The following is a 26,612-nucleotide window of genomic DNA, read 5'->3' on the forward strand; positions in this document are numbered from 1 at the left end:
CCTGTTGGGAAGCACAGAGGGGGGCCATAATTAGTTGAACTTTAGCAGCTGTGTGCCAGGTGTGCAATTATGTTTCTCTCCTGGAATAAATGCTAAATGAGACATCTCAGGCCAAACGCCTGCCCTTTGCTCTTGCCTTCAGTAAATTAATGACCGATGGTGCATCCTTTGTCAGGGTCTGAAGACATTCTTCTAAACAGGTCCAATTCATTAAACAATTTAAAACACAATCTGAAGGATAAGTGCCTGTCTAAGAGTGCCATTAGCAAGTCACTTATTTGAGAATGACTCCATTGACTTCAAAGGCTCAAGTAAATAATTTAAAGGCTACAGCATAGGGCTGCCATCCAGTTGACACTCCCTTTGGATTAATCCCATTGAACACAGTGGGATTTACCTCTGAGTGTGCACAGGAAGTAATGTTTGAGTTGAGTAATGCAAATCTGTCCCTTGTGTGGATTTTAAATTCATCAGGAGTGTTATTTGAATTATATTTGGTGTGCCTCAGCACTGGATTGTCCTCACTATAACCTGTATTGGAGACAAGAAGCTACTGTTAGGACAGAATATGGCAAAGGTGTCAGACAAATGTGCATTTTATCCCCATATCTATTCAAGCATAGCCCACGGAAAGCCACACTAGATTCAGATGAAGGAGTGAAGATTGGTGGAATAATAACTTAAGATATGCGGATGATGCCATCTTACTGGAAGAGAGCGGCAATGACTTGAAACGACTTTTAGGAAAAGTGGAAGAAGAAAATGACAAAGCAAGACTGCAGTTGAACATTAAGAAGACCGAAATCAGAACTGCGGAAGAACTACACAATGTTGATGTTTACAATGAAGAAATTGAAATAATTAATGGTTTTGTATTATTGTTGTTGGGACGTGGTGGTGCTGTGGGTTAAACCACAGAAGCCTCTGTGCTGCAGGGTCAGAAGACCAGCAGTAATACAGTAAGATCGAATCCACGCGACGGAGTGAGCTCCCGTTGCTTGTCCCAGCTCCTGCCAATATAGCAGTTATAAAACATGTAAAAATGTGAGTAGATAAATAGGTACCACCTTGGTGGGAAGGTAACAACGTTCTGTGTCTAGTCGCGTTGGCCATGTGACCATGGAAACTGTCTTCTGACAAATGCTGGCTCTATGGCTTGGAAACCGGGATGAGCACCGCACCCTAGAGTCGGACACGACTGGACTAAATGTCAAGGGGAAACTTTCCCTTTACCTATTGCTGTTTAGTCGTTAAGTTGTGTCCGACTCTTCGTGACCCCATGGACCAAAGCACGCCAGGCCCTCCTGTCTTCCACTGCCTCTCATAGTTGGGTCAAATTCATGTTGGTAGCTTTGATACTGTCCAACCATCTCATCCTCTGTCATCCCCTTCTCCTCTTGCCCTCACACGTTCCCAACATCAGGGTCTTTTCCAGGGAGTCTTCTCTTCTCATGAGATGGCCAAAGTACTGGAGCCTCAGCTTCAGGATCCGTCCTTCCAGTGAGCACTCAGGGTTGATTTCCTTTAGAATGGATAGCTTTGTTCTCCTTGCAGTCCAGGGGACTCTCAAGAGCCTCCTCCAGCACCACAATTCAAAAGCATCAATTCTTGGGTGGTCAGCCTTCTTTATGGTCCAGCTCTCACTTCCATACATTGCTACTGGAAAAACCATAGCTTTGACTATTCGGACTTTTGTCGGCAAGGTGATATCTCTGCTTTTTAAGATGCTGTCAAGGTTTGTCATCAAAGGTTTTGTATACTTTGATTCAATCTTCAGTCTAAAATGAAACTTGCAGCCAAGGAATCAGAAGACTGAGACTCAGAAGAGCAACAATCAAGGAATTAGAAAAGTTTATCAAGTGTAAGGACGTGTCACTTGGAGACCAAGATCATCCATACTCTTGCCTTCCTGATCATTGTGGATCGGTGTGAAAGCTGGACAGTAAAGAAAGCTGACAGGAAAAAAGAAGAAGATTCATTCAAAATGTGCTGGAGGAGAGCTTTGTGGACACCCTCGTCTGCCAGAGAGAAAAACAATTAGTGCCTAAATCAAATCAAGCCAGAACTATCTCTGGTGGCAAAAATGATGAAATTGAGGGAAGCCAGAGCCTTGAGTTTACAAGAGCTGACCAGGGCTGTTGATGACAGGAAATTTTGGAGATTTCTCATTCACAGAGTTGTCGTAAGCTAGAGGTGGCCTGATGGCATGCATCAACAGTACTAAATAACTATTTTTAATGGATTTGGAGTTGGGGCACATTTCACAACTGATGGGCTGCTTCTTTTCAAGAGTTCAAGAGTATATAAAAGACTTGCCAGTTACTCATGGTGAACCTCCTAATACAACATCCAAATGGGAGTTCTACATCTTTCTGCCCAGGGCACTTGCCCACACCCCAGCTTGAGGGGAATGAAAAAGAACAGAAAAATTAAGGCACTTTGGCGTTTCTTACCCAGAAGGCACAAAGAGTTTTAACAAAATCTTGTAAAACACTTGAGGACAGCAAATACCCACTCTTGCACATGGTTCCATAGAGATAAATTATCTTTTTAAAGTATTCAGTCAAATGGCCAATTAAGTTAAAAAGATGATTAGAGTGGAAAGGAAAAAGGCGATGAGGGAAAGGAAGGCATCACATGAAGGCAGGTTATATCATTCTTAAATCAGTTCTTGTAATTTGGCTCCATTTGACTGTTTCTTTGCTTCACTTGCAAAAGGGACGTGGTGGCGCTGCGGGTTAAACCACAGAAGCCTCTGTGCTGCAAGGTCGGAAGATCTGCAGTCGTAAGATCGAATCTATGTGAAAGAGTGAGCGCATGTCGCTTGTCCCAGCTCCCGCCAACCTAGCGGTTCGAAAGCATGCAAAATGCAAAAATGCGAGTAGATAAATAGGTACCACCACGGTGGGAAGGTAATGGTGTTCTATGTCTAGTCACGCTGGCCATGTGAGCATGGAAGGTTGTCTTTTGGACAAACGCTGGCTATATGGGTTGGAAATGGAGATGAGCACTGCCTGCTAAAGTTGGACACGACTGGACAAATTGTCAAGGGGAACCTTTATCTTTACCTTGCTTCACCTGCTTACTAAATTTAATGTTCACCTTAACATGCTATGAGGATTTCCATGTTTCTGCGTGCCTCAACTCCCAACTAAACAAGCAATAAGCTTCTATATAAGGAAATGGAGAAAGCACTGATTGAGTACCAGTCCTTTGTCTACGGAGTTTAAGGCAACTTGATTCTGCATCTGTTAAAATGAAACCTGATACTTCAACCTGGTTCCAAAGGTTTGCACAATTGTACTTTAAAGGACAAGGTGCTGAAGCATCAAACACATGGCCAGGATGATTTGGGAACTTCTTGCTTCCTCCCCACCCCATCTCTGTAATTGCCCAGCCTGATGAAGATATCGAAGGACTTAAAAACTGATCTCTTTTTGAGGTTTTCACTGTCCTTAATGGATTCTCTCCCCTTCCCATGATGGGGGTAGGAGCAAAGATGGAAGGGAAAATTATGTAAACCCGTGAGGATCACAACCCCAAAATTTCAGCGAATTAACCAAAACGATAGCAGAAGATAAAACTTTTTAAACTCACTGTGATTTCTCCTGCAAAACTATCTCGAGAAGCAACAACAATTTGATAGTTTACAGAAAGAAGGGCGCTATTTTCATTTGCCAAAGGAGCACCTACACGGCTGTGTAACTCTCCTGCTCCATTTATTTCCTCTCACAACTGCAGGCAACGGGTGAATGGTGGAAAGATGTGGAGGGTGAAAGTCCTCTGAATTGTCACAGCCTGACCCAATGAACATTGGATTAGTTCTGGGCAGGCATTTTGTGAGATGTGGTGGTTCAGCTTTATAATTTTTTTTTTTTTTGGGGAATTTGTTACTGAAATATTGGGTGTTTTCACACCGAAAGGCATGACAAGCACAACATTTTAAAGGCTTTTATTTAAAAAATAAGTACGGTGTACACATTGTGAATATATGGGAAAGAACATGTTAAACAACACACTAGAACCTTTGAGAAGACTGTGCAGCCTTAAGGGAAGGAATAGATTAGCCCTTGTGGATAATAGGACAGCAGAGGCATCTCGCAAATTATCTGAAGTGAAAGGAAAAATGCAGAAATGGATGCAATGGACAGCTTTATTAGGCTGCATGCCCAGGTGGCATGCTCCCAGTTCTCTCCGCTCGGCAACACAGTACTGAAGGGGTGTGTGTGTGAATGTTTCCCTCGACAGGGAAAGCACTCTTTGAACTGCAACACAAACAGGAGAAAGCTGTGCCCAGTCTGGCTCCCTTGGTGCTGCAATGGTTTCCATCAGCTTGCTGTCAGATGTGCTGTGTGAGTGCATCGGATCCCCACAATGACCCATGGCTAAATTTGCCCTTCAGGCTGCTTCACATGCAATGCGTTTTCTCCTACATCAAGTTCTCTCTGCTTAGGAAAGTGCCTATGTACGTATCACACAGTCTCAAGAACAGCATAACATTTTCCTAGAGCATAATGCTCCATGTATCACAGCAAATATATACACCCCTACATAAAAACTATCTTTATATATATATATATATATAGTGGTTTGGATTAAGAGTTGGTTAATAATAATTAGATGTCAAGAGAACCAATTGGACTTAAGACAGTCATGACTATTTTTCTTCTCTCTCTCTCTCTCTCTCTCTCTTTCTTCTCTCTCTCCCTTTTTTCTCCAAATCACTCAAAGCAGAACCCATGGCTCATTTGTCTCCATTTTGTCTCTGTTAGCAAACCTGCAGATGGGGTATGTGAGGAAAGACTGACTAATTCAAAATCACTCAAGTGAACTTTGTGAGTGAATGACGCTTTAGATATTAATCTGCCTAATCCTAATCAGATCTTCTAATCATAACTTTGAAAAGTTATGTTTTTGACTACAAATCCCAGCATGTCCCTACTAGCTGGGCTTTCTGGCAACTATAGCCCCCAAAATTAGTTTTCTAAGTTGCGGCCACAACACCTTAATTTCAGTCGAGACTGAAGTGCAACTAATTTAAGTTTGGTTCCAACCCTGTCATGAGTCATATTCTTTCCTGATGAGACTAGAATGAGAGGCAATGGATGACAAATTTCATTTTGCACCCATTATGTGGAATACACAAACAAAAATAGCAGATTACTCAATTATTTGTCTATAGCAAGATTAATAACAACTGTCAATCAATAAACATTTCTACAGCACACAGTGTGCCTGATATGGTGCATACACAGTTTCACATGCCTCCAAGTCCAATCTTATCTTTTAAAACTGAAATAGAAAAGTGCAGTAGATGTAGCAGATATCAACTGATTACAAACATCTAAGCGCTGAAATTCAAATTCATGCTGGCTGGTCTACTGATTGGATGGCTCCAACCTACCATAAGAAGCAGAACCTGGACACCCTTGTGCTGGACACAAAGATAATCATTAATGCTCCCCTTCTTTATACCATGTTCTGTCTGTCACTCTCTTCTCCCTTCCTAAATAAATTACTTTACAAAGAGGTAAAGGAGTGGTATTAGGGAAGCATACCAGTAAAGTACAATTATTAAGAAATGCCATTTTGTGCCAGCATACACGGGGGGGGGGGGGTGTCCAAAAGTTTTTCCCCAGGTCCAATTCATTAAAATGATTGCTTGGATTCCAGATCCAGAATTACTTCAGACCTGGATTTGGGAGTATATTGTGATTTTTAAAAAATGATTCCCATTAAACAACAGACTCCAGGATATCTCACACATTCCTTTTGAAATCTCTGTTTTAAAAACAGTTTGCTATATGGTACCATGAGATGGAGCATCCTGTCTGTGATAATCATACTGCTGCCCCTTAGACAATGTGGTACTTAAGAGTCAAAGCAGTTTTTTTTTTAAGATATGAACTTCCAAGTGGTGAAACACATATATGTAAAGCAAAAAGCAAAGTAAATTGTGCTCCTTATATATTTCCCCACAGCACTTAAAACACTCTCTGAACAGTTTATAATGTCATTCTGCAGGTTACACATCCCACCCCACCCCACCCCCGCAAGCTTGCTGGGTACTCAGTTTACTAACTTTGTAGGAATGGAAGGCTGAATCATCATTAGAATCTTGACTGCAGTACTACAGCTTAACCACTGTGCCACAGGAGTTTAAATGTGCTTCATTTTGTGATGCGTCAATGAAAAGTAATCAGAATTAATCATCAGAAATACATATCCGTGTTATCATCTAGCTGGGGTCTTTTTAAAAACCTAAGCCAAAATTTTAAAGCCTTCCCCAGTTCAAAAGAACTACATGTGCCCAGGACTAAGAAAGCCTCACAATTAGCAGGAGAGATCTGTAATCCTGATCCTGAACCATAAAAGGGAAGTTACTTGTTAGGACTACCAAGGTCAGGTAGCTGTCATACATAAAAATGAAACATTCCCATCTCGGTCTTGAAGACCTGTGTATGTTCAAGAGTGTTATTTCCTGCTGGAATATATTGGATTTTTAGCTTTCATTACATTACAGCTACGATTGCCACACATCCTTAGTGAGTCATTTCCCACTGAAAATTGGCGGCATCTCTTGCTTGAGCAGTTTGTAGCCCCAAAGGAGAGGTGGCTGGTGGCAAACTCAAGATGAGCCTAGCCTGAGTCTGGGATGAAGTTCTAGGCTCCGCTTAGGTTGAGGAAAGGGATTTTTCAAAATTCACAACACAGTCTTCAGTTCCCTCATCGATTTCAAATGCATTGGGATTGCTAATCACAAGCATCCTGTCTGGAAGCACATCCAGATTTAGGAGCACATACCAAAAACAGTGATGAGATACTGTCCTGAGGACTTAGAAGACTGCAGCTTGAACTGGGCCTATAGGTTGCTAGATGCAGCAAAGGTAAATTGTGAGGCCTGGGTGATCTGCAGAGGTTCACATGATTCACAAAAAGATCACTATTCCTATTTGCTTCTGCAACATTAATGTGTCACTGAAAGCCAGATACTATTCACACAGACATCACATTGGTAGCTCTCCAATGTCAGTGGTGGCAGTGAATCCCCCTGAGTTTTTAGTCTAGATTTTATAGGTTCAACACATTGGATACTTCCTTTGCAGTTTGGATTAAAACCTGGAGCAGATTCACTGGCTCACTATCGCTGGAGACACCAATCTCTACTGAATCATCCTCCCAAGGCATTTTGATGCTACTTCACTTCAGGCAAGGAAGACGCCAAGAATCCAAAGATGCCCAAGTAATTATAAGAGGCAGATGATCTCACAATTGCAGCTCCTTCTCCTTGGTAACAAAAATCTAGCAACAGTTAAAGAACTAAATATTTCCTGCCCTTACACAACACCCCAGGTTAGCTGACTCATTCTGTCTAATGTAGGGTTGAGTCCTCTTACATAGTTTTTACATATGAATTAGTGTTTAAATTCTTCTAATACAGTTGTGCTTACTGGTTTCATTTTCCCTTTGAAAAATCCTTGTAAAGCTTGCTGGACTCTATGTGTGACTGTCATCCAGAATAGGTAGAAAGGAAAAGGGGCAACTACAGTTAATCCCATTTATAGTTCTTCTCTCATTTGCAAGCTTTGACCAAACCAAAACATTGCAGACTGGTTTGCATGTTTTTTCCCATTTTTTTAAAAAAAGATAAAAGATAAACAGCTACAAATTTATGTACTGTAATGTTTTACAGCAAAAGGGGGAAATCACACTTTGCACAAAATGAAGTTAAACAACAACAACAAAAAACCCCCAACCCCCAAATATTAAATTGTTTTCATAGTATCATCATATGCCATCTTTCTAAAGATTTAATGGTCCATTACTTCATATCCACTTCAAAGCCCCAGGATTCACCCAGGGATCAGCAATGAAACACAATCTTTGAAGAGCAGCACCTTGTTCAGACTGCCAGGTAGAAGCATTGGGTACCGCCTGTTAAAATAACATCCTCTAAGATAACATCCTATAAGACAGCACACACTCCAGATACTGTCAGCCTTCTGATCACAATCAGATATTCCAGACCCTAGTCTAGATCATATAATCAAAAGTCCTTTAATCAATATTCCATGCATGCATCCATAGACTGTTCCAAGAAGTGATTTCTCCCTTCAAAAAAGATGCAGTTGATCCATTTTTGTGAAGTCTTGCAATTGGCCTCCAAATAACCATCTTCCCATTTTTCTTAGCCCTAATAGTGATCAATGTTACACTCGTCTTGACTGTACACTTTTACACAACACTGGGGTTGTTATGATATGTATCCTGGAAAAGACACTTCCAACACGTTAAAATTACACAAAAAGTTTACTTTTAACAATCAGCAATTGCTCTTCCTGCTTTAAAGAGCGTGACCTTCCCAGGAGGCAATAAATAACATTCAGGATGCTGTTAAAAACTAAAAATGTCATCTCAACATTTTGGGAAAAGGAAAACATATACCCAAGAGCCGAGTTTTCTAAATGACTTCATTTTCACTTAATAAATAATAATTATGTGCTGTTATGTCAGTTCTGACTTCTGGCCACCCAGGGTTTTCTAGGTAGAGAGTATGCAGAAGCAGTTTACCACTCCCTCCTTCTGAGGGAAACCCGGGACTGTGCAGCTTGCCCAAGGCCACTCAGGCTGGCTCTTCTGAGATGCACAGTGGGAGTTTAAACTCACAACCTCTGTCACAGCCAGAATTCTAACTCACTGAGTTATCCAGCCAGCATCCCTTATGAATTCATTTTTAGCTGGGAAATTCACCACATTCAAAGCCCTACAAGTTTGCCTTATTGGCTTTTCCAAATGGCTCTTATTTAGAGGACCGGATTTGAAAGGCATCGTTGTAAAATCTCACTGGGATGAAACAAGGAGGTTGAAACAGATTTACATGGGGAAATGTAAATTCTAGTTCCTTCTCAAAAGAGACGCCCACTGTGTATCCAGTAAGATGTTTGCCAAAACACTGAACTTTCCTACACAATAGCAGGGGAAAGTTGTAGTTTGAGCTAGGACTGTGCAGCAGATTAGGGAACCCCCCCCCCCACACACACACATTTCAAACTCACTCAGTTTGATTCAGACCACTTTGTGTGAGACCCAGGCTGAAGTGCAATGGCCAGATTCAGCTCAGAGTACAAACCAAACTGGATGGGGCACAGATTGCTTCGGTCTTTTTCACATTTTTAGAAGCAAAATTTAAAGGTGTCTCATATGCAATCCCATGATTCTAGCAATCTCCCTTTTTTAGGGTCTCCAAATTCATGCCTTCAAATTTCATGTTTGTCATTAATAGCAAAAACATTATAGCTGTTTTGGTTTTCTGATGCAAGTCAATAGAAGGCTTACAAAGGAATTTGGGACACACATCAAATTGGCTCTCTCTCTCTCTCTGCCCTGGCCTGCATGGGTATTTTGCATCCTATATTTGCACAATGTTTTGAGTGACATTGGGAATGGATACTCTTTTGTAACAGCTGAGACAAATTTTAGTACTACTATATGAAACAGAATTGCACACACTGGCCCACAGTGGTCAAGATTTTTACTTGACATCACTGATGGGTGTGGGGAAAACAGTACAAATATATAAACATGTATGTGTGCAAATTCTACTGAAATGTTAACAGAAACACTGCCACTGGAAGAATAGGGTCTGTATATTTCTTTTTAAAAATCCAAGAGAATCAGATTTCACATTGTCAGCATTTGTTTCAATGCAGAGAATTCTTAGAAAGACAACTCTAAGTCAATCTTTTGCGTTGAGAGGGAACAATATCTATATCTACGGATGTTTTACTTATAGCAACTACAAATCAACTACATTCTATCTGATAGATCATTAACACAATAAGAAAAACATAACTCAGAGAAATAGCACATGAAAATACAATGACAAGAGGTATAAAATAGTCAGCACTTAAGTATGACACACTAATGACACAAACTGCATCTTTATGTACTCTTCTACCCCCTTATCATAGCTTTATTTTTAACTCTTAAGGAAGCCACCTGAAGAAAGGAATAAACTTTCGTACACTTGTGGAAACATAAATATGTATACAGGCACACATACACAAATCTCTAGCAGTTTTAAACAATTCTTGAAATACACTTCTTTCCTGCAAAAATACTTAATTTTAGTCATAAAAACAGATAAGGACAGCTCAGAGAGAGTACTTCTCGACACAGAAAGCAGGAGTGGGCAACTTGGGGCTAGAAATGGGAGATTCATATTCGTCTCCCTGGGGAGACGAATACAGAGTCAGACATGACAGCTGGCTTGCCTGATTAAACTCTGCCCCGCTCGCTGGGCATCAACTTACTGCTTACAGCACGGTGCACGCCGCCGTCATTCTTCTCCCCACCCCAATCATGTAAGTAGCTTGGCTGGGGCTTTCCTGCCTCCCTGTGCTGCTGGCCAGTCTGGCGAAGGGGCAGGATTGTGCAGCTCTCTGCACATCTGCTGATTGGTCAGCATCACAGGAGGGTGGGGAAGCCCTAGCCAGGCTACTTCCATGATTAGCATGGAGAGAAGAACGATGGCGGTGTGGGCCACCCTGTAAGTGGATGCCCAGTGAAGAAAGGGAGGGTTTAATCAGGCAGGCTAGTTGTGATGGTGGGCTTTGTATTTGTCTCCCCTGGGAGATGAATACAAATCCTCCATCTCCACTTGGGGCACTCCAGAGGTTGCTTGACAGCTCCTTCCAGCATCTCTCATCATCACAGCTGATGGGTGATGTAGTCCAGTGACACTTAGAAATCCACAAGTTGTCCACCTCCGATGAAAGATAATAGCATTGGGGAGTTCAGTATTAAAGGATGTAGTGCTATAGTCTGGATGGCTTCTTGGAAGGACTAGACAAAAATCATAGAGGAAAACATGTCTATCAATGCTTCTAAGGCCATGGTTGCTAGGTGGAATCCTCACGTTCTGGTACTCATTCATGAAGGACAACCAACTGAGGATAATTTGATCATCCCTTGGTTTAGACATCATGACTCGGAATGAAAGAGGAGAATGCTGGGAGTTGATGAACTTTGGCCTGATCCAGCAGGGCATTTTTAACTTCTTAAGATGCATACCTCCCGCCCCGATTCCAGTTCAGTCACAGCTTATGTATGTTTTTTTCCCTTGCTTTTTTAAAAAGGCATCTCTGAGCTGTCAGAGTAGCTCAGCATAGAAAAACAAGGGTAACTATGCAAATCTTTCTAAAATATCCTCCTTTCAGGTCAGCTCATCTTGTGAAGCAGAAATGGAGCTTAGTACAAGCAAATTCAGTAGACAGAACCTTAGTCATTGCCCAAGATCTGAGAACAGTTGGAATTGCAAGGATGCTAATCTGGATTTAGAATGAAGTCCATTTTCCTAACCTGATCTACTCAATTGAGAAAAGTCAGGAACAGGGAACTTCTCAACTGAAGCCCCACGCGCTGCAACCCTGCTCAACTTCCCGCTTGCCACTGGCATTCCTGGAGGGGAAAAAGAAAACAAGGCCAAGTGCTGCTGCTGGAGGTAGGGATGGAGAGGAACCTCACTGGCTTCTCCGGTCTAAGTCAAAAGAACTTTCCCCTCCAAAACAGACTTAGCTTTGAGTATTTACATGCCTGCCAGGCTTCCGGGATTTCACAGGGAAATTGAGTGTGTACAAAGGCATGGGTCACCAAACAAAAAGTAACTGGATAAAATATATACCACTAAAAAAATAACACACAAATCAATTTAAGTCTTGGGGAAAATACATTCATGGCACAGAATGGATAAATGAATGCATATGTTTGGTAGAACGAAGATGGAAAATGTATGAAATTGAGCGTGAATGTTAACAGTGGGCGGCATTTCAAAATTTAAATCTGGGGAGGGGAGGAATTTGAAGAATTGCAAGAAAAGCAAGAATGAGGGATATTCACACATCAGCCTAGAAGGCACTCCCAGTGGCAGCATTGAAATCTCTCCTGTCCCTCTTCCTGCACCAGAGGAAATACTCCTTGATAGAAGAAGCAAATGTATTTGCAACTTCCATCCATCGCAGGGAGGGAGGGACAGTATTTTTCTTTTCAGTCACTGGATCCCACACCAAGTTTCAGGAGATGGCAATGCCCAGCGGCACTATCTTCCTAGGCAGTATATTTTTATGGAAGGATGGTATTGGCAAGATGCCCAAAGGACTTATAATGCAATCAGTTACTAAAACTAATTAATGCTTGTTTCTGGCCCCCAATTTTCTCCCAAGCTGTGGTTCAGATCCTGGCAAAGTGCTTCCCAAACTTGGGCCACCAAGTATTGCTGTGACCTGAACTGCTGGAAGTCCCAGTCAGCGTGCCCAGCGGTCAAGGAGGTGGGAGCGATATTCCACGACCAACTGGGGAATCCATGTTTGGGTGCAGTACTGGGCTGAGAAAAAACTCTGGTCTAGTTCCTAAAAAGTGATATTGTAGGGCCATGGTCTCATTCTTTATAAACAGAGTCGCCATGGTTGGATCTCATTTCCATTCCCTTGAGAGGATTCTCCTTTCATTCTCCTAGACTTGCCTCAAATATAAAATGGTGTCAGAGAGACTTCCCCCTCCCCCAGCTCTTCCTTCCTTCCAATGTGAGGAGGAGGGCTAATTCATCTTAACAGGGAGAGAATGGTGTACAGCATTTTTTTTAAAAAAAAGAGATATTCTTTTTTAAAAAATCTAAAAACAGTATTTGCTCAAGCGTGTATAGACCAAAAAGTTGTACAAAATCCAAAGGACACTGAACAGCCTGAGAGGTGGGGAATGGGGGAGAGAGAATGACGTTCACCTTAACAGGTCAGTGAATTCAATCCTAGTTCAGTCCCTTTCTCCACAAAGATTTCCTACTGAGATAAACAACTGACCTGCATCCACCCTACTTCCCCACCCCAAGCTCCACAGCAGAAATGCTTTTCATTGGTTTCCACATCTTCTTGGCTTCCTGGTATCGTGTCCTGCAAGGTTTTGAGCCATCCAGACTAAAACCACACTCTCATCCCCAGACATTTTGCTTTCTTCCCCCATCTTAAAGAGGCGACACAAACCATTGGGAAGAACAACCAATCCCTCTTTTTCTTTTTCCAGCTCAAAGGAAATAGGAGCACTAGACAGCATTTGTGATTGATTTCCGTTTGTACCAAAGAATAGCATTATACAAAAAGATCCACACTGAAAAGTTAAAAACTTACTATAGCTAAAATGTTTTTCATGTCACAGGTTATACTACACGTACTACAAAAGTGCAGGGGTAGGAGCTGCTGATTTTAATTTCTTGTGGGTATGTGTTTGTGTGTTGTGACACTGAGAATCTCGATTAAACAAACTTTGAAAGAGCTTATAAAAATCAGCTAGAAATGTACAGTTCTGTATCTTCAGGTCATTACAGTATTTCAGTCCCTCTGACTGCAACCTCTTCATGTGATTTTACCTTGAGGTATGCAAGATCTTTTTCAAAACACATACATTTCCATGTATAAAAGATATGGATTTTGCTTTGTCTGTTTCATGTTTGTTACTTTTGACAGTGGAAGCAAATCCCTTCAAACAGGTGTCGTTCTCCTGTTGACCATGTTGATATGAAGTCCTTCTTTGAATTCCTTCTGCAGGAAATTGTGGACTTGAAGGAAACCAGCATCTTGTTCCATATTGTAACTTGGAGCGGTGGTGACCTTTAAGGGTTCCCTGGAGAGTGTGTACATGGAGATTTCATTCATGGGAATAGAACCTGCCATTTTCAGGCCCACCGGAGAAACATCCCTTGATGGAGAAGGCTCTGTAGATCGAGAACTTGATCTGGACCGCCTCCTCCTATATCTATAGCTTGGCATTCTGGCATAAGGAGAAGAGGAAGACGTTTTAAGGAACTCCCTCTTGGTCTTAAACCTCAGTTCCTTGTTTTTCTCTATATAAATGTTCACAGCTAGAACTCCAACTGTCTCTGCCACAATGAAAGACAAGGCTCCAAAATAAAAAGACCAGCCATAATTGTATTGATTCTTTTTGTCTTCATCCCGCTTGTCACTAGGATCACCTGCATTGCTGGATATGTACACAATTATCCCAATTATGTTACTTAAGCCTGGAAAAAAAAAGGGAGGAAACAGGCTGGTTAGCTTCAAAATACAATCATCATGATGATAATCCCTAGCCCCAGATAAAACACGACTTAACTATAATCAAGCTGTCTGTTGCATAGTGGATATCCCAACCAAGACCAAAAGCTTCTTACTTTATTTGAAGAGATGTTCAACTATGACTCCAGATACTTGCCAAGATAGCTCTCAAAGGGCTTCATGGAGCTGGCATCACAAGCAGGGACTGACTCCAGCACTAAACCCAATCGACTTCAACATTATTTATTTGTTGTAAGCATCTATATGCTGCCTTAGGACCACACTCTCAGGCTAGCATTTAAAAAGGTAGGAGCAAATTAAGATTGCAGATAATAAAATGAGTCGGCTAAAAAACCAAAACAGAAGCACAAATACAAGCAGAAAAGTCAATGCTTCTTACAGAAAATGAAAAGGCCCTGGGAAAATAATAGTAATAATAAAAGTATTTTCCTGATACAAAATTAATATAAAGGCTGATGCTAGGTAAACATCTCCAGTGAAAGTATTCCACCTCTACCAATGAAAAGGCCCTTTCTTCAGTATCTACCCACTGCATCTCCCCTGGTAAGGTCTTGGAAGAAGATCTTAAGAATTACATTGGATTGTCCAGAGGTGGGCAAACAATGAAGCGCACCGCTCCCAAACCATGGAAAACTTTAAAGGTTGGAAATGGGACTTTGAATAACAAGTGAAATGGACTGAAAGCCAGTTTAAATGATATGATGCTGATAAGCAATTTTGGGATGTTAACACCATCAGAATGCTCTGAGTTTTCTTGCACTGTGTGCTAAGCTATGAAAATAAACCATTGGTTTCTGAAGACATGTGCAGAAACCCAGAAACCTGGGGTCAAGGGACAGCTATTATTGGCTGGCCCCCACTGTCCCCAGAAAAGAGACAGGTCACAGTGACTGCTCCTAAGGGTGACTGTCTCACAGTGACAGGAGAAATCACAACTAGCTGCACTCCCTTTCTATGCACTTCTTTAGGACATGGCAAACCCTGTCAGGGTTGAGTGACTGTTCGCTCTCTGGCCTGGCATCCTGAGCCCTTCAGACCCAACTGCTTGCCTGCTTCTCTGTTTGCTCATTAGCCATTTTTCTTCTCTGACTGCTCTACCGTTTCCTTCAAAACATGCATTCCATCCTCATTCTCTGTCCAGTCACTGATCTGGACCTTCCTTGCATCTGCCTAGTCTCTGGCTTTCCTGCTCCTCCCCTCAGTTCCCTGCCTCTCCCCACCAAATCTCAGGGCCTGAGTGTTGGATAATCTTCCCTTTCCACATGCAAGCAGTAACCATAAATGGCTTTGTTTCCAGAGCAACTGAACTTGGTAAACACCATCTAAGTCAATCAAGGTCCGTGCTCTTTCCTCGGCCAGTCTTCCCTGGAACACACAATCACCAAGTGAGTAGGGTCTGGTGTTGTAAAACACTTGGTTCTTTTAGGAGTATGATAAGGTCAGCATGTATATTTCTGTTTTATCTGAGTTCAGTATGTATATTTCAGATTTAATTTATGTTCAGGTATTTATATCCTGCATTTCAAGGAATTGTTCATGATCATGAGACTCCTATGTATTATGTAGGTGTGTGTACACACATAAATAGAGATCATGTGTTTTAAATAGTAGGTTCTGCCACTCATACTGCTCCTGAGGGTGACTGTCTTGTTTGGATACACACACACAATGCAGCACTTGGTATCATATAACATTTAGCTTTTCAAAGGAAAGTTATCTCTACCAAAGTTAAGAATCTATCAACATATTTCATTTGTGCTTGATTTTTACCCAACATCTACTAATTACAAGAGGGAAATTAGGGAAAGCTGTCCACGATCAAACTCAGAACATCATGAGAAAGCCCTTAACTACCCTTTTGTGATAGTTTTCCATCTTCAAATCCAAGAAACATGTTGTAAGCATTTTAAGCCACCAGTCAACATTCCTGAATCACAGTCTTGCGATTCCCCATGTGTAACTTACACAGGTGCTGGCACTCAATGACATATGTTAGCTTGCAAAAACAATAAATGATGTTCTACCTTAACAGAAACCCTGCCACTAATAGTGCTCTTAAAGGTAACTATTTTCCTAAGATATAAACAAGTAATTTGTGTTGACACAATATTCAATGGGCAAGTCAACGTTTTCAAATCAAATTTCTGTCACTGTGTGTAAATGTCGAGGATGCCATTGACAGAAAATAGGCAAAACAACAAGCAACCTCTATCCTTATTTGTGGTAATTATGAGGCTGCCATCTTGACCACTAAGTTGTATGGATATTTTAAAGCTGAACATTCTGGCCTATTTGATTTGTCAGTGATGGAAGACCTTCTGGATTTATAGACGTGGTGCCCAAGCATCTCATGGCCTGAGCCCCTGTCCGCTTTGGTATACTCCGTCCTCTGGGTTTCCACAGCTGTTCCTTTGATTACAGCACACTCCTCTTCAGAGCAGCTGAGGGAAGGCGAAGCCAAAACATGTTGCCATAATACTACACTTTTCTGTTTTGCTAAGTCACACCACTAAATGGATGTTTACAGTGATTAGCCACATCCTTTTGGGATCCTGAGCAGAGTCTGGAGTGCTTGTAGGATGCTTAAAAAAAATTTACTTCTGTGTCTCTTGTAAAATCTGATGGAAAAAGCAAAGGGTGGGTCTGAAGTTGCAGTCCCTAATTAAACAGAATTAAACACTCTTGCTTGGTGCTGCAATGACATTAAAGGGTGTACTAAGTGAACCTGACTGAGGCAGGGTGCTCCCTCTCTCCTTTCTTTGGTTCAGGAGGCTCCAGGATTTCTGTGCAATGTGGAGGTGCTTCATGGATGAAAGAAAGGATCCTTCAAGGTAGAATTCTTTTGAAAACTGCTGCTCTAGAAAATCTTAGCCTCACCAAACAGGCATGGATTTTCCTACTGCCTAAATCCTCCACTGGCTATATTCAATACTGATTGCGCTTGAGAGGATTGTCCCGAGAAGACAATGTTGAGCGCACCATGATGCCAGTACAGTACAAAGATAGCCGCTCAGGGGATGTTCTCAAGGGTTTCGTTTCTCTGCAAAAGGATGCAGGACCCGCCTGCCGTTCTATCCAGTGTCTGTGAGAGAAGGGCATGGAAAAGACCACCGGATTTCTAGCCTCTCAAGGAGATTACACAACAGAGTTTCTGTGAAGGGGACTCTTCAACATGAAATGCAGTGTAAGTGAAGGCACCCCTTCACTTACATCCAGTGAAGCACATCCATGAGGATATTAGAGAATAAGTTTGTCTGATAAACAGTAAACCATCTGCTCCATTTGGAAACTGTGTCATGGCAAACCATAGAGCAGAAGGCCCAGCCCAGATGCAGAGGCACCTTGTTGGGGATAACTAGGAATAATATCCTTGAAATAAAAAAAAAAGTGTGTCAGTAACCGCTGTTGAAGAGGCAGGAGTTGCATAATTATCCCAGGAGATTTCACCAGCCCCTGGCAACTGTAGGCAATGCTTGTACACCCACACTATGTTTGTTAAAAGTCCTGCACTCGGGGGGGGGGGAATCCACAATTGTGTCCCTAGAATAATAAATACCTTGATATTTAGGTTCTAACATGAGTGGGGCATGTTATAGGAGGAGGAGCAGTTCTGAAGGTCTGCTTGTTAAAGCAAAGGGTTTGATACTCTGGGAACTGCACTCACATCCCGTTTCTTTTGGCTCTTGCCTAAAGAGGAGTTACCACAGCAGCTAAGCAGAGCCTGGGATTCTCCACTCCCTGGGCTGGCAGCGGGCCTTCCACAATTCCCAGCCCCATTTTAGGGCCTGAAAAAAAAAAACCATTCATGTGCGATGTGTGCTGCAGCTAAAGCTAGGAGATCGCAAGCCCTAGCAAGAATAGTGGCAACTATGGCAGGTGCTGGGTACATGTTTTGCTCTAGCTGGCCAAGAACAACAAAAGAGATTTCCATCTTGCCCTGGGTTGGTGGTATTACCCAATTAGGCAGGTTTTCCCCAGTTTCCTGGTCCATTTCACCAAATCCCCTTGACCATGGAAACCCATTGGAGAACTGGGACTGTTGAAATCACTCCTTAAATATATCACCTTGGAAGACCTTGTAGTGCAGTGCTTAAACTGTGATACTGCAGCCAAAACTCTGCTCATGACCGAAGTTCAATCCCATATGGATGGCTCAAGGTTCCCTCAGCGTTCCATCCTTCTGAGGTTAGTAAACTGAGTAACCAGCTCACTGGGAGGGCAATGTGTAGCCTGCATAATTGAATTGCAAACTGCCCAGAGAGTGCTTTAAGCACTATGGAGTGGTATATAAGCAGCACACTTTGCTTTACTAGGGTTGCTAATAAGTTGGATCTAACTTGATATTGCTTGACACAGAGAAGCTGAGTGGGCAGATCCAATACAAGTGTTGTTCCTTTTCTCCCCAAGAATATTGTAGTGGCAACGATCCTGGTGGTAAGTGCAACTGGACCCTCAGAAATAGGGAGCTCAGTCTATCCTAGAAAACAAGCTCACTCACCAAAACATGCCTTACTGAAGTCACAAACATGTTCTGGTCTGTGTGCCCCAGTTTTGTTGCATCTAATTCTGATGTTTTCTTGCACTTTCCTATGTCACAGCTTCACTTGAACCTGTGTGGCTTTTCAGGGGATCAGAAGCTAGCTTTCTGACCGGAATGTACATACAGAAAGAACTTGGGGCTAAAATGTTCCAAAGGCTAAAATCCTGCTGCATAGCAATCATAAGACCAACAGAAAGATTAGCTGTTAAATATCAATAGTTAGAAAGTGTGAGGCATTTGCTAGTGAGATTTGGAAATCTCACCCAGGATTTATCAGGGCTGAGAGTCAGAATCAATTCTGCATTCAGGTTCTGATTGTATTTGGATACAAATGGTCCATCATGAAAGCAATTGGTCATAGTTAATCTCAGGTTTGTGTGCTCTTCTGCTCTCCTCTAACTAGGTTTGCTATATTCTAGTCCTCAAAGTACAGACACCCTAATTTACATAATATGCCAATTAAACAATTAATTGATGCATTTTTATACTCTCTGAGAAAGTCCATATAATGTCATTGAGAACTGTAAAATATCTCAATAATATAATGGTTACAGTTCTGTACAGTACTTGAAACAGGGGCGGACAAGTTTAAACCCCTGCTCAGTCACAAGTTTTGCTGGATGCCTATTGAGGTGAGCAGCAAAATCTAACTTATGGAGGTCCTACTGCACTCCAAACTCTCCATGAACAAATCATCTTTTTTTTTTTAAAAAAAAAGAAGTCATCAGTAAAGGGTATTGAGTACACTAAAAGGTCACCACATCACCAGTCACCTTCACAAAAATCTTGTCATGCTCTTATTGTTGCAGAAAGAAACAAGTTGCTAGTAACGATGATACTTATAGTGTGTTACTTCCAAGCTCTCTCTCTAGATATAATCCAGCAGCATTTAAATAAAGAATCCCAGATAAAGAAGATAAGGTAATATAGAAATGCTTCTTAAGAAGCTTGCAATAAGCTAAGCCACTTTCTGTCTGTGACAGACAGGTTTAAACCAAGGAAACGTAAGATGCACGCATAGCCAGTAAGATTGGCAGTTTGCTGCTCTGTCTTCCAAAACGGAAGCTAACTTTTAACACAGAATGGTCATTGACACGAAGGGGAAAAATATGGAGCAGTTTGGGAAGAATGAGATTTCAGGTCTTGAAGGAAGGGTATGTGGGTAACTGTGGGACGTGGAGGTCGTTGGTACAGAGGGCCACAGACAGCTGGCAGAATGGGGCAACTCTGAATCCACCCATAGTACAAGAGTTATAGTAGTTTCTTGTCAGCCCCCCCCCCCCTAGCCCTAGAAACAGACAAACAAACAAGGTACTGGAAGAAGAAGAGGATGACCTACCTGCAGCAACAAAAAGTATCCCAGCACTGAGGATAATGTTGTTCTTGCTGCTGTAAATCCTCCCAGCTCCGATGCAGAGTCCTCCCAGTAATAGCAGTATCGTGCTTAGGATAGGAAATACGCTGGAGGCACGGACGATACCTGCCAGAGGAGTAGAGAGGGTGAAACAAGAAGCATGACAGCTTTGCGGCTTGCGTACAGAAATGTGGCAGTTAGAAGGGGAATCCCTGTGCCAATTTGGTGACAATTTATTTATAACTGAATTTTATACCCAGCTCCAGTGCAGAGTCCCGCCCCCCTTTGCCCTGTCATTTTTAAGCTGTATATAGGGTTCCTTCGTATCTGCAGTTTCAGGCATCCATGGTAGATTGTGGAGCTGATCCCCTGCAGATACAGGTGCCCTACTGTACATCGAAGATGAACTAAAGTAACAAGTGTGTGTGTGTGTGTGTGTCTCTCTCTGTGTGTGTTCTGTGCTGTCAAGTCAATCCAAACAGAGCTTTCAAGGTAAATGGGATATTTAAGGGGTGGTTTTACCAGTTCCACTCCCCCAGTGAGTTTCCATGGCTGAGTGGAGATTTGAACCCCGGTCTCCAGAGTCTTAGTCCATCACTCTATCCACCACACCACACTGGGGATCCCCAATTGGTTAAATGCCAATTTATAGAATTGTGTGGCTAAATTCTTGGAGGAGAGACCAAAACCCCAAAAATCAGAAGAACAAAGAAAGGAAGCCTAGACAAAAGCAATATGGCTTCCATTTACTTTTCTTATATGTTTTCCAATTTCTACTAGAAAATTGGGGGCTATTATCATAATCAGCTTTCCAAAAGCACTGTGTGCATGGAAACATATTCTGACAAGCCACCCGTTGAAGAGGTTATAAAAAATAACCTACAAATTAATGCTAGGAACAGCCATGAAAAATGTATGAGCCGACTGCTGCCTATATAATGCCACACAGGCAGCATTACAAGCAGCCTGCTGATAACATATGAATTGGGATAATTAAGCCCACTGACTACATGACAGCTGTCCAGAAGCAGCCCCACCCTACTTTACTCATCTCCTGGGCACAAATAATATATGCAAAGAGCCACTCCAATTTTTCAGAGGGGAGATGTTTAGAAACTAGTAATGGTTGCAGTGGATTCCATCAAGGTAATCCCCTTGCTGAACATTAATTGGACTCTTTTGTCATTCATTCATTTACTGGGTTCATTTCATGATTCCGTGCACAAAGTTTCCTACATCTGCTCTCTCTCTCTCTCTCTCTCTCTCTGTGTGTGTGTGTGTGTGTTTAGGCCAGCATCTTTGCTCCCTCAGTGAATTTAAGCAAGGGGTTCTGAAGACTCTTGTTCTGAGGACTCTTGTGAGGGGGAGGCCAAAGGGGCACAAGTGAGAGCTGAAGAAAATGGAGGTCATGGTGTCCAAAGGAAGAGATGAGAGCATTGATACAGACAAACAAAAGAAAAAGAGAGGACTGTGGTTACTGGAAAGGTTGGCAGAAGGTGGTCAAGACAGCCTTTGAAGAATGAGAGAAAATAAACATCCCAGTCTAGGAAGTGGACCCTAAACAGAGAGATGGAAACTCTGAGGATATTTTTCAGCTTGTTCAGTTTCTCTGTGTTGGATTTTACCACAAGGTAATTGGTATCTTTCTCCCTAGGTGAAACTGGGAGGAACTGCAATTTCTTCACAAAATGTGCACTGCTTTTTAGAGGAAGTACCATAGCTTATAGGAAGACACCCAACAGCCTAAAGGCTAAGCAGTAGCTCCTCCCTGGTCATCTTTATGTACAGAAGACCCAGGGGTTATATTAAAAGTGGCCGAAATGTCTTTGGGTTAACATGGCACAGAGACAGTTTGACACTTTATTTATTTTTCATTCACACTGGAAGATATTCAAGAATAAAGCTACCAGTCCAGCTATCTCAGTACTGTCCCATAAGTAAGTGATTAAATGGCACTGCTATATGTTGATGGAGACTTGTTAAATGCTTTAACCAAAATCCATGCAGCTCATCTGGACTACTGTAGGTGTACTCCAATTTTGCACAGCCTCTAGTTACCTCTTGAAAATTTCATACAATATCATCAATATGTTTTCCTTGAGTTTCTTTACAAATGTCTTTAATCCATGAGGCATTTTTATTATATCCAGTTGGGATTTTCCAAATTTCCTTCCAAAATTTTAGAGTACTGTATCATCTTTGCATGGGCATAATTTCTTTTGCTCTGCATTTTCTCCTAGTGATGTATAGAATAATGGCTAGTTATTTTGAAATTGTGTGTTTTGTCTATATTGTTTCAAGCGTCCATCATATATTTCAACTTTCTTTGCTGTAGCTGTTACCCGTTGTTTTAATTCTTCCATAGTTTCAACAATTGTTTTCCTTTCTAGGTCGTATATTTTGCATACGCTGGCTTTTACTTTTGCATTTTAAAGTTTTGAATCTTTCAGTTGTTTTAAGCTGCTAATGTCTCCACATAATTTGTTTATTTTTCCTTCCTTTTCCATTTTGGAGTGCCAGGGACTTTCTGGTTTTCCCCCAGATTGTATCAAGCTCCATGGTTGTTATGGTAGCTGTGCTATATATGAACTGTTTTGTTTGGATTGTTCTGTTGACTATATTAGCATCATTCAGTAGATCTTTTACTGATTTACTTTGTAATTGGTGCAAAGTGGGGAGCCTTTGTCTTCCTGTGTTCTGGCTAACGTGTGTTACTATTTTTCCCCTCAGTGATTCTGCTGTTCTGCCAACTCATAATTTCTGGGTTGTTCTGTAAGTTGTTCCTCTACTGATACATTTTCTTCCATTATTGTGTCTATTTCTATCCTCCATTTATCTTCCATATTATGGTCATTGTTTTGTGTTGATTTTTATTTTGCCACTTTTCCTAGTTCTTGCAATTCCAGTTCTGAAAACATTTTACTCCAGATGATAAACTTTCTCTGGTCCATTAATCATTGTTCAGTTATGTCAATACTTCAGTGTTTCCTTTTCTAAATTTCTATTCTTCTTTTTTAAAAACCATGGGCTGTTGGGTTTGCCTTGCAATAACATTTAATAATTTCTCAATTTTTGGTGGGAGTCCAAGTTTTGCATTTACGTTGGTCCAATAGCTTTGCAGCAGCCTGTCCTGACTCCTCAACAGGGTCTGCTGAGCCCTGTATCCCATCAGTCACCAGATGTCCAGGGGCTAAAGCATCTGACATGGTCCTTGTTGACCTGGGCATGGACTTGTTGACCAATCCAGCATGGACTTCTGTTTATTTCCTCTCATTATAACTGATGGTTGGTGGACACAATTGGTCTGGCTTATCAGCTGAGACCTGTCTGGTTTGGGAGATCCTTCAGCATAGCTCTCAACCTCACTAAAGCGCACAAGCTCATTTGCCTCAACAAGGCCTGTGCCTATGGAGGGATTATGATGATGGTAATTATTATTATTATTAATAGCTGGAAGGAAGGATGAACACTCTGCATCTGTAAAATCCTATTTATCTAAAGAATTAATTACCAAATAGGTGTGACAGAGATGCATATAAAATATTTTAAAACACTGGGAATCCAAGGTAGATTGGCTTATTTAACACAGGTTCTTAAGATACTAGGTCATGTCTTATAGGACTGTCATATATACAACAAAATGTGCAACGTTGATGGCAAACCACCTACTACAAGGCTCACTATTCCCAGAATAGCCGAAAATGGCTAACAAAAAATGACAATAAATGAATAAATAAGTTATAAGTGTCAAGACACTTTTGATTTTGATTTTGGAATTTGGTTCCCCCCCCCCACTCCTGCCTAAGCATAACGCATGATTTTTGGAAAAGAAAGAAAGGAGGGGAAAAAAGAAAAAGAAAGAAGAAACTCTTTAAAAGTGCTGGGAGACAGACCTGGGATGGGCTCTGTTTTCCAAAGCAAGCCTTCCTTTTCTTAGCTATGCCTTAAAAATGAATCCGTGCCAGCAAATAATACTCTGGTGAAGGTCTCAAAAAAAGCTGGCAGTAAACATTTCACACCTGCTATCACATGTGGCAGCTACCCAATCTGCTCTGGTTCCTTCTGGGCTTCAGCAGAAATGCAACAAGAGTGAAAAAGGCTTGTTTTCAACCAGTTCCACATGGCTAGTTATGCAGCTCTTTAAGCTCACCGTAGCCTTTGACGCCTCAAATTTTTTGGATGACACCACCTATGAATAAAGATTGCTTCTGGCTGAGTTGCACCTGCTACAAGCCAAAGGATAAATTGGCCTCATGCCTCATGCTGTCCAATGCCACTGACGTCGCCTCAGGGATCACACTGCCATCGAAGGGACAGGTTTCAGACTGGTAATAAATGGTCTGTGGCTGGACAAGCCTTCATGAAAGCAACAGAAAATGAGAGGCATGGGGTTCTCGAGGTATACTATGAAATGTGGAATAATGTATATTTGTGCTGTTGCATGCATAGGTATGACAGTTGCATCTATTGCTTGTGTTTTGTGAAGCTAGGAGCACAAAGCAGTTTTGTTTTCCTGGTGTGAATGTCCAACAGTAGATATGGGAATGTTTGAAAACAAATAAACCAGGCAGCACTGAAATAGTGTAAGCAGCAGAATGGCCCTGCCATTAGACTGGGCGAGGCAATTGCCAACAAGGACAAGTTTAAAGTGTAACTAGGAGGCCACAAATGGTTAAAAATTAAATTGTGGTTTTGTTATTAGGGCACTGTTACTGCCCAGGGTGGAAAGACAGGCTTGTGGAATTTTTTTTTCCCCTCCATGTGTCAAAATAACCTGGCTGGTTTTTGCTTAAGGTGGGTGTCGTCTGTTCTGCCAGCCCTGATTATAGTGAGTCTTGTAGTAGGTGCTGGGAGAAAATCATCCCTGTTGATCAGTCTCTCTTGGGCCTGAGCAGGTCATCAGTGTCCACCTGAAAAAGATACTGGGCTGCTCTCTTGCTGCTCTTCTATGAACGCACACGAAGTATTTCAGACGTTCATCACCTGAAAGGGTGGACATTCAGTGACCATGATGCGTCCTTCTGTTCTTTTACACTCGCTTGATAGCACTTCAACTGTATTTGTTCCATCCTAAGGAATATTGCAATTTGCAGCTTTGTGAGGGACTTGCCATTATCTGCGGTATGTCGAGGAGGTGCCCTGGAGTTCTCTTGCAGAAAACTCCCAAGTCCCTCATCAAGCTACAAAGTGCAACGTTGTGCAGAATGGAGCCATGACCACTACAAGGGTGTGCAGTGTTGATACCTTTATAACATTTTTGTTAGCTAAATCTGCTGCCCTATGTGGCCATCAAAACTCGATCCTTTTCTATAAAAAAAAAAAGGCTGCTGTCAGAATCTGATAGTTTTCTTTCTGCAGGGTTTTCTTTTGTTCTGTTTTACAAAACAGACAAAAAGCTGGAAGCTTAGCATGAGCAGTAGCTGTTGTCCCTTTGTTATAAATATGAATGCCATATCAAGTAACAATTTGGTTGGATAGCTGAAGAACGACATATAAGCTTTATGGAAAATCTCATTTTCTAGATACTGCTTCTTGCTTTGAAAGAATAATCTCTTCACTTGTGAATAAATGGCAGATTCATTTCCTGATTGTCGGTGCTGTTGTTGAATGGAATGTATATGGAATATGATTTTGTTTTTCTCCCCTCTTTCTGGAAATTTAATTCACCTCTTCTCCTATCCCTTAATCTTGACTCTGGAAGATTTTTGAATGGAATGATAACAGAAAGAAGATACACGGCTGCAATCAGGGCTAGTAGCTTATGGCTGAACAGGTCACTGACTTAGGTGTGATAGGTTATATCAGTGCAATATTCTGACACAGCATGTTATTGACATGCAGTTATTAACTGCACAACATTGCCTGTATGTTTAAATATTTGCAAGGGCAAAATGAATTCTGTAATAAAAGATTTATAATATTGTTAATTAACACTTTAGTCTCATTACTATGGTTAATTAAAAAAAAAACAGGCAAAAAGTACCTTTCTACATTCACATGAAGTCTAGCAGTTAAGAAGAGGTTATGAATAACAGTAGGACTGTTATACTGTGGTGCCTCGACTTACAAACTTCCCTAGTTGCGAAAATTTTGAGGTACGAAAAGCTCTGGCCGCAAAATTTTGCTTCTACTTGCGGCTGGAGCTTCGTCCTACGAAAGGCAGGGGGAAAGGGCGGGAAATTTAAAGCCGCACCCGCTGCCCTCTGCCTCCCATTCCTGCTGCCCTCTGCCTCCCGTCCCCGCTATGAGGCAGCAGGGACAGGAGGCAGAGGGCAGCAGGGACGGCCTTGGAAGCCTGGCTTCCCAGGCATCCAAAGCCGTCCCCATGTTCTCTGCCTCCCGTTCCCACTGCCTCCTGCAGCGGTGGAGGCAGCAGGGATGGGAGGCAGAGGGCAGTGGGGACAGCTTTGGAAGCCGCCCCAACCGCTGCACCGGGTGCCGGCTTCCCGGGCTTCCAAAGCACTGGCACCCCGTGTGGTGGTCGGGGTGGTGGGGAACCTCGGGAGGCCTCCCTTGGTGGTGGCAGTCATTTTGGGGGGTATTTTTTTTTTCTGCCAGAACAGATTAATTGCTTTTCAATGTATTCCTATGGGAA

General features: G+C 41.9%; 1 protein-coding gene across 1 annotated transcript in view; it reads right to left on the reverse strand.

Moving 5' to 3' along the window:
• Window positions 1-3,937: 3,937 nt before the first annotated feature.
• The window catches only part of CACNG4 (calcium voltage-gated channel auxiliary subunit gamma 4), a 110,738-nt gene continuing 88,063 nt past the window's right edge, over window positions 3,938-26,612 (reverse strand). Inside the window, exons 3-4 of the mRNA XM_072991025.2 lie at window positions 20,003-20,143; window positions 3,938-14,068 (exon numbers count right to left, since the gene is read on the reverse strand). Of these exons, the coding sequence (XP_072847126.1) occupies window positions 13,530-14,068; window positions 20,003-20,143 (680 nt within the window). The 3' untranslated portion in view covers window positions 3,938-13,529. The remainder of the gene's footprint in view (window positions 14,069-20,002; window positions 20,144-26,612) is intronic.

Source organism: Pogona vitticeps, chromosome 2, assembly GCF_051106095.1.
Source record: "Pogona vitticeps strain Pit_001003342236 chromosome 2, PviZW2.1, whole genome shotgun sequence".
NCBI lineage: Eukaryota > Metazoa > Chordata > Lepidosauria > Squamata > Agamidae > Pogona > Pogona vitticeps.